Source organism: Merops nubicus, unplaced genomic scaffold, assembly GCF_000691845.1.
Source record: "Merops nubicus isolate BGI_N331 unplaced genomic scaffold, ASM69184v1 scaffold455, whole genome shotgun sequence".
Classification (NCBI taxonomy): domain Eukaryota; kingdom Metazoa; phylum Chordata; class Aves; order Coraciiformes; family Meropidae; genus Merops; species Merops nubicus.
In genome coordinates, this window is record NW_008611407.1 from 94337 (window position 1) to 103651 (window position 9315).

General features: G+C 42.2%; 1 protein-coding gene across 1 annotated transcript in view; it reads right to left on the reverse strand.

Annotated features, from left to right (window-relative positions):
- Nucleotides 1-7713, reverse strand: part of MKLN1 (muskelin 1, intracellular mediator containing kelch motifs) — a gene marked incomplete at its 5' end in the record, with an annotated part of 85152 nt that extends 77439 nt beyond the window's left edge. The window contains one exon of the mRNA XM_008941195.1: nt 7644-7713. Coding sequence (XP_008939443.1) covers nt 7644-7713 — 70 coding nt within the window. The remainder of the gene's footprint in view (nt 1-7643) is intronic.
- Between the last annotated feature and the right edge of the window lie 1602 nt (nt 7714-9315).

Genomic DNA, 9315 nt, shown 5'->3' on the forward strand with positions numbered 1-9315 from the left:
TGTATCCAGGGGAAAAAATAATAATTTGAACTACCTATTCCTAGCATTTCTATTCAGGGCTCACATACACTCCTTCAAGTTGGATGCAAGACGTCCTGAAATCTGGCAAATAGCATCAAGCTACAGAGAGTGACGATTCAAACACCCACAACAGCCTGAGATGAAACCTAAACTGAATACACAATCAGATAAATACAGCATGTTCCACAGGCTAAGAGAACATCAAATTACTTTTCCTCTCTGGGCTGACACTATTTAACCACTGAACACAGACCAGGTTTGATGGGCGGCTAACGTAGGAACCAACCACTTATCATCTGTGCCAAACAAACCCAAGCCACTCCACTGATAATAAAGGGGCTTTACCCAGAAAAGGATGGAAATGTTCTCCCTCTGGAATGCTTACACAGATGTCATCCCTCTCGCAGGGCGTGAGTGGATTATTTTTACTCAGGCCCCAGCTTCACCAGCACTGCTGGGAGGGAAAGATCCATTCTGCTGGAAGAGCACACCTGAGGGAACCTCGAGCACCACGTTTATTTAACCTTCCCCTACAAACCAGGGCTTGGAGGGCGTCTGGAAACATCCTGTTTTGCACAACACATTGAGTTTGATACCTGAAACTGATCACTTTAATTCCCTCCCCTAACTTCTCGGAAAGAAGCAGAGCACCACAGAGAAAGGAGGCAAACGCAGAATCAGAGTTAGTCATCCTGCTGGATTTTGTTACAAAACCCTGTGATGAAGGCTACTGCACAAGCAGATCAGTCAGGCGTTGCAGGACACCTCCCACTGCAGGCACTGCTGGTGGCCCGTCCCTCCAAGGAGTAGTGCTGCCAAACCAGACGTGACGCAGGAGTCTGAGTCTCCTCCACACCAAGTGGAGCGTTTGCATGCGTGTGGCTGCTCCCCCTGGCTCCTGAGCAGACACCAGTACCTCCCGTGGGCACCACCCTCCTTTCACTGAGCAGCTCCATCAGCAGGACAATCTTACCCTCAAAGTCTAGCTATTGGGTGAGAAGCAGAAAAATTCTTCCCACCCATTTAGAATCAGAATCAGAGAATGGTTTGGGTTGGAAGGGATCTTAAAGATCACCAGTTCCAACCCCCTGCCATGGGCAATGACATCTTCGCTGCACAAAGCCCCATCCACCCCAGTCCTGAACACATCCAGTGCTGGGGCATCCATGTCCTCCCTGGACAACCTGTTCCAGTGACTCACCACCCTCAGAGTGAAAGTTCTTCCTAATTTCTAATCAAAATCTCTTCCAGTTTGAAGCTATCACTCCTCTCCCTGTCACTACAAGGCCTCATAAAAAGTCCATCCCCAGCTTTCCTCTAGGCCCTCCACAAATACTGGAAGGCCACAATGAGGACTCCCTCTTCTCTTTAGTTCTTAGTCTGTCATGGCCCTATAAAGCAACTCATCCCCACCTAGCAGCAGTACTGACACTGTCTGAGAGAGACCAGAATGAATGTGTGATCTCAGAGCATCAGGACAAACGTGTGATTGCAATGGCTGGTTCTCACTACACTTACTAAAAGCTTAGCTTAAAAGAAGTACTTGTATATCTAGCAGCTACAGATAATGCAGACTGGGTGGGTACCTAATAGAAGAAGGATGATTTACTGCCCAAGATGTTCCCAGCAACTCGAATATTTTCAGAATGAAGAAAACAAACCAGTGTGAGCACTGCTAGGGTACAACAGAAGAATGCCTTGGTGCTTTTCCAGTTAGCAGCTTTCTTAAAAATGGAAAGTTTCTAGTTTTGTGAACAACGCCATCCACCTAAACGTCAGAGCTGTTAGTTAATCAGCAGTAAGACATGCTTTTCTCTCAACCTACTTCCCAAACTTCATCAAAAATTAAGTTCTATATAGAAAACTGATTTTTCTAAAGCAGGGAAAAGGAAGGGACAAGGAAAGGATGGTCCTGTAACGAGTGAGGCAGTGCTTGATACATGGCACAGCCCGCTGCCAAAATTCCCATGCAGAACAGCCAGTACACAACAACATCTAAGAACTCCTCCTACACCACCAGATCTTCCCTGCAGATTTCTCCCGGGGGTGACAAAGCGAAGCCAGCACGACCAGCACCAGCAACTGCACTTCTTAATCCTGCTGGAATCACAGACCTAAGGCTTGGGTCACAAAGATGGAACTTTCTCCGGTACCACACCGCATCTGCAAAAGCTCGGCACAAAATTCAGCCTGAAAATTATTCAATTCTTACCCTAAATCAAGGGGGAGGAAACCAGGACTGCAGTTAAATTTTGGGATACGTGCCTAGAAGGGAGGAAGCCAAGGCAATTACTCCACGTGGCTAGCAGCAATTTCTAAAGCCCACAGACAGAGCAGGAGCTCTGGAGGTCTCCTCAAAGCTTCCACACATCCCAGCACTCGCCAAGTCAGGCAGATGTTATAGGAAACACCACCACAAAAGCTGAACATGACCTTTTGGTGAATTTATCTGCCAACTGACATGGAAAGAAAAGACAGGTTTGTTTTACAGCCCCTGGCACATTACCTGCACCTATGGATACAGTTTTTTGTTCTTTTAATACATAGGCACACATAGATGAAAAGAGATTGATGGACTTTTGGGGTTTACACACAAACACACATACTGCTGCCACTGTGGGTATTGGCTACAAATCTCATGCTGAAAACATACATTGCCTCAGGAGCTGCCAACAGCTGGCTCCACGGGTATTTCTGGGCTGCTGCCAGGATCTTGGATGTGACAGACTATTCTCTACAGCTTTGAAAGATGTGACAGAAGCATACAGAAGATCAAGTGATTTACTCAACCTGGAGAGAATATGTCTGTGAGACTTTAGACAACTATATATGCCAAGATATCTGACACTTTTCTGTCCTATTGCTATAAGCAACATCACTAATGTCCAAGTATTTCCAAAGTATTCCAAAAATCCAAACTATAAACTGAAGTGTTTGTTCATTAGGAACAGAGCACACAGACACTAATCAACATAACCACACAAAAAAAAAAAAACTTAGCCTGATTAAGCCACCAATTACAACACTTAAAAAAGAGAGGCTACAAAACATTAGAGGAGTAAAAGTTGATTGAACACGTTTGTAAGTGAATTTGCACAGAGCAGAGTGGAGCAAGTCATGTGTGGCACTTCAGCACCTCAACAGCTTGTTACGGTACATCCAGTGAAAAAAAGCAAATCCAGCCCTGTCACACTGGGAGCTGCAGCAGATTCCAAACTTTTCTGAAGCTCTGGTCTGGGCTACCATTTGATGACAACCATATGCGTGCTTCTGCATCACACCAGTGAGTGTAGATTTTATTAATGTGCTTTAAATTGGTTCCTGATACGATCTAGGCAGCAGGATGGAAATGGAGAGAGGAAAACTGATCTTCTCGGATGCAAAGCTGAAAGCAGTTGTTTGGACAGTGCCACCAACTTCACAAATATGCTTTTTAACTGTTCACAATTCACACCTCCACATCAAATGCTCTGGAGCAGATTCCAAACTGCACTGCACGAGCTGCCTGTGCAATCAGAGTCGCATCGTATTTTATTAATTGCTTTTAACCCTTCCTGCTTGTGGATTTTTATTAGGAAGTAGTGAAACTCATACTAAGCATGGAAATAAAAACACAAAACAAGAGCTGCCCTTGTTCTCCACACAAACCTACCCGTTGCTCTTGCAATTAAGCTTGTGGCTAAATAAAAATCTATCCTTTTGTTCTACACATGATTAATCAAGCTCAGGGGAATTAAATGTTCTTCTGGACACAGCCTGATAAGCCAGCCCATGGCTGGAGCCATCGGATTTTTACTAGGAAGTAGTGAAACTCATACTGTGCATGGAAATAACACAAAACAAGAGCTGCCCTTGTTCTCCACACAAACCTACCCGTTGCTCTTGCAATTAAGCTTGTGGCTAAATAAAAATCTATCCTTTTGTTCTACACATGATTAATCAAGCTCAGGGGAATTAAATGTTCTTCTGGACACAGCCTGATAAGCCAGCCCATGGCTGGAGCCATCAGGAGGAGTGTCTGTGACAGGGCTGTGGTCTCCAGCACTGCCAGTCTCCTTGCTTCACACTTCCCATGTAAGCCTAGAACCAGTTTAAGAATAGAACCATCAGCCCTCTCCTGCCTCAATAGGTTACTACATAACAGTTTGTTATTGAATATATCATTTCTGGGTCATTCTATTTCAAGAACCAAGAAAGATACTTGGTTTAATAAACAGAAAACCAGCTGTCATATGTATTTCCTTTCATTGGCACTCATTCATAACCAACTGGTGGCTTCCATGGCCTCAAGAATTCTTTAACTCTACCATACCCATAAAGCCAGGAAAACCTTTTACTCAATAGAGTCACGTGGGAGCATTTCCAGTGTCTGGACTTACACTTTCATTTTCTTGCCCTTTTCAAAAAAGGTAGAATGCAGACTCCAGCACAAATACTGCCAAGTTTGGATCTCTGCTGAGCTACCGAACCCATTCTCGGATCGTCACCTGTGTTCTGGTTCATGCTCATCCCAGCTACAGCAACGCTCTGGAAGAAAAAGTGCCTGGAGAGGTTTTGTTTCACTCAAGAGGGGAAAGGACTAAATTGAATTGAGGGACTCACTCATATTTTCCCCTCTAAGCCAGCACAGCACCACCACCACCTCAGCAGGGGATCACTAAACCCTACCATTAAGGTGAGACTCTGATGAGACAAAGGTTAGTGATTAGGGCTGCAGCTTATTGAAACATCTCCCAGCACGTTCCAGTGAGCATGACTGACACTCGTCCTCGTGTTGTGTCCCAGCCCCAGTTCCAGCTCACAAAGCTGGAAACAAGGAGAGCTTTCTTTTGCCCAGTTTTAGTTCACTTCCTGCCCCGGACTATTACGGCCTCCCACACATTTCACGAGTGCGTCACTGCAACACTGACCAATTTCTCAATGAAGTGATGCCAACACAGCCATGAAACACTTCACAGCTTCATTTTCCATAAGACACACAGTGTTTATGCTGGGGATTAAAAGTCATGTGTGTATCTTGTCATTTCTGCAGCATGAAATACCCAGCTCCTAACACAAAGGAGCTCATTTCCCCTCAGCTTCTCACCACACTTATAATTTAGCCACCTACTATTTCAAGTGAAGTTTCCCAAGCTAAGTATCCACCTTAAGAACTTCAGCCACCTGCAAGAAGGAGGAAGCAAAAATCCTGGATGATAATTCACCTGTATTAAAACGTGGCAGTGTTCCAATGGGCAAGGTGCAAGAACTACTGTGAGCAAAATGCAACCAAATCTGAAGTTCTTTCACCAAGCAGAAGCCAAGACAACTTGGAGCTGCTTCTCTCTATGCACACAGACATACAGACTGTGTTCTTTGCACACAGGCCTCTTCTGCAAATTTTAATTCCCTGTTCTCTCTTTACTGTTAATTTTTCAACAGGGAAGTTACACTGTAAAAAATGCTTTACATGAATAATTAAACGCTCAAGTTAGAAGTGTGAGAAATGGCTGAAGAAGGAATCAAAGGCACTGCAGACACATCAGCTCTCACTCAGCACTCAGGATTGGGCTTCCCAACTACATCAGCCACTCCACAGCTTTTCATGCTCTCACTGCTGGATACAGCAACTCAAGGAAGAGGAATCCAGCAGGATTCCAGCCTTTTCCACTCAGGCAGCCAGCTTTTCTGTTGGCTTTTGTCTTTAAATAACACAGAATAAAATTCAAATATTGTCTGGCCAATCTTGGTTGCCACTATGAAGCCTAATTTCTTGCAAGTCAGATCAAAGGCCCTCAAATCTGCAGACATCATCTCTAGATATCTAAGACAGAATGAGAGAGAGAGAGAAGATATAGATGGGTCTGAGAAAGACATATTGATGAATGCTAGATAGGAAAAAGATGAGATTTATAGATAGATACAGATGAGATAGGTGTGTGTGCATATACATATGATAATGTTAATTGCTCTCTCCTGTCAAAAATTTGGGTTTAAATTACTTGCTTAGCATGTGGAGTAGTAGCCAGTTCTCCAGGTTTGGATTCAGCAGTTCTGCAACAGCATCTTCATTCAAACCACTATCAATAAATGCAAAATTACTGGAAGACATCTCTTCAACAAGCTCAGAATCCTGATCCTGCACAGAAGTCTACCACTCTAATTATCCCTGACTTAATTTATGTGTCTGACTGTAACTTCTATCACTGCTTGTCAGCTTTAAGCATATGTTTGGAATATTTTAAAGCACCCAGTTACAACAGATGTATTTCCAGTCCTTTTAAAAGAACAAACTATTCAGGATGGCTCAGAAAATGAAAGAGCAACTTTTAGCAACAAGTAGAAGCACCACAGGTGAAAAATTCCATCCAAAGCTACACCACATGCCAGTAAGAGAGCTCCCAGGAAGACCAGGTGCTTCCTGCATGGAAGGAAGTGAAGGATGGCACTGAGTGGGATACAACATGTGCTCAGTGCTCATTACCCTGCAATCGATAGTTCCTGGACAGGCTGAAGCTGCTTCAGGCTGTGGATTAAATTCCTATGCTGTTTATCAAAATATACATATGTTTAAAAATCAAATTAAAAGAACAGTAGATAAACAAAGGCACCAAGAGAATCAAAATTAGCCTCCACAAGAAGGTTTATGAAACATGTTAATGGAATAAATGGGATAGTTTTCTCTATCCTCCCAAAAAAAGCCACTTTTACAGATACATTAGTATAGAAAATTTTGTCATGAAAATCCAGATAAAAGCTTTTCAGCTGGATGAAAAGCTGCTATACAGGGAGCCATCAGTCTATAGACTGTAGAGTTTTAATGCACCTTCAAAGCAAAGAAGTAAGACTTACCTAGACAGAAATTCTGTGAGACTTAATACATGAAAAATACTTGGATTAAGTAAGTAGTAAGTAGAATTTCATGTGAGAGAGACACTGCACACCACACTCTGCTGTGCTTCAGTGTTTTAAACAAAAGAATTTCAAACCACCAGCATTAAGAGATAGAGAAGCTGATCAAACAGTAACAAGAGTAATAAAGTATAGATCTAGCATTAAAAACAAAGGATGACACATTCATTGGAGAAAAAAAATTAAATAAAAGGATACAAGTATTTTTTCTGGATAATCTAACAAGCTAATTAATAGTGAAAAAGCAAATTAGATGCTAAAATCGATACAAATCTTATTTTAATAAGCTGCTTAACCAGCAGAAGAGGTGACATTCACATCTCTTTAAAAAGAGTCTCCATTTCTAAATGTGCTATTAGAGAAAACAAACACAAGGTCCTTAGGTCCAGGACTCAAGGCCAGGGACCCAGCAGCTTCCAGTAGTGCTGACAAAGGGGGACCTGCACGCCTCATTAGCAGCTTAATCTAACCATAAGGATTGATTATTTCCAGTACCACCACGACTGTCAAGGCTGAAGTGTAAAACTCTCCCCTCAAACAAACCTAAAAGATCAGAAATAAACTGCTGGAAATGTAAATAGTTAATGTACCAAGAACCTGCATTTTGCTGAGAGAAGGCAGCCTATAAAGGCTGTCCACAGAAACAGCAGCAACCTACATTTCAAATAAAAACTCCCTATATATTAAGCTGTCCAGCACACTCATACAGTTGCAGAGATTCAGATGCTTACCTGGGGAGGATAATTGCTTTCTGAAGACCACCTTGAGGACTGATCATTTGGCTTATCCACCAAGATATTCCTGAAAAATGAAAAGCCAGAAGGAATTTAAATAACTGCCACGTGGTATTTTACATCTCCAATAATATCAGTCACACACGTAGTTCTGCAGCCTTCTCATGCAGCTACTGAAATCACTAGGCAGGGACTAAGGTTCTCCCCCTCTTTTATTCAACATTTCTAACATGGATATTTTATAGGACCCATCAAAATATCCCTCCAAGCTTTGTGGTTGTGAAAGGGAGCTCCAAGTTACAAAATTAATAAAAAAAAAAAAAAAAAAACAAATTGTGAAATAAATGTAAAACAGATGAATTTATTTAGGCCTGAGTGGAAAAAAATGTCTCATTCACCTCAATGGGTAAGAACTTCTTAGTAAGGTTAAAATAATGAGCAGAAATCCAGTTAAGCAAGCCAAAAACTGTCCTTTATTAGACAGGCTACAGCAGAACAGAGCGAGCAAGCTGCAAACCTACTTAAGTTTTCCTAAAGTGTGGAAGATGACTAACTCACACCAAATTCTCCCAAGGACTTTTCATATGAGCTACAAGCCCAGAACAACACACAGGAAAGCACAAGTTCAACTCTTTGACCAGCAAAATCACCTCTGAGTTGCCTTCTAAGAATTTGGAATAGCACAGCATTTAGGTAATGAACATCAGTTCAGACATCTTTTCTCTATCATGAGAGTTGAGGAATCCACCTTCCTCTCTCCACAGCCATGTGGTAAAACAGCTCCTAGATTAAGAACTTTTTTAAATCCCTAAAACATATAGAATTATTGGTGAGGTATTGACACAGCAGCTGCTGGACAGGGCTGAGGAGCTCTACCCTGTCCAACAAATGAACTCACCAGCTCCTAAAACTTATGTAAAAAGAGAGAAGCTGTCATGAAAGGGCTTCTGCCATCTCCATCTGCTGGGCAGGATGAAAAGACCACAAGCTAGAAACCACAAGGTACTGCTTGGAGAAGACTCATACCTGCAGGCTCCTCTGCCATGCCACAGGCAAGGCAAAAGATTTATTGATACCTTTTAATATCTGCAGAGAGAAAAAACTGCTCAACTTGAAGAAGACCTGTCTTAGATCCAACACTGAAGGGACACAAGGGTGGATGGAGCTGGATAACGCTGGATGGCTTTTCTCCTTTACAGAACTTTATCCTAGCATGCAAGAAGACAATTTAGCCTTCAGAATAAATTTTATTTATGATGCTATTAGACTTGTTTAAACATTAGACGATAAGCTCTTTGTACATTGAGCAACATTTGCAGGAATTGGCACTGTTACGTGCTCAGATAATGCCCTGCTGGAAAGATGTATTTTATAACTGGGACAGATCCCAAAGATTGTATTTTTAGAAGTAGATTTGTTTGCTTCTCCAGGTCAAAGATCAGTTTGCCACAACCAAAGAGGATCTCATTCTGTTCAGCGAGGTGAGACAGAAATCATTCTGCAGGGAGAGGGAAAAGGGATGGGCAGCTCACAAAATGAAGGCTAAGAACAAGTTTAAGAGATAGGAGGGTCAATGGAGCTATAAACAGGTTTTAAAATACACAGGTTATTAACTTATTAAGATGAAACAAATCCTGAAGACAGAAGTCTATATGTACAAAGTCAATTT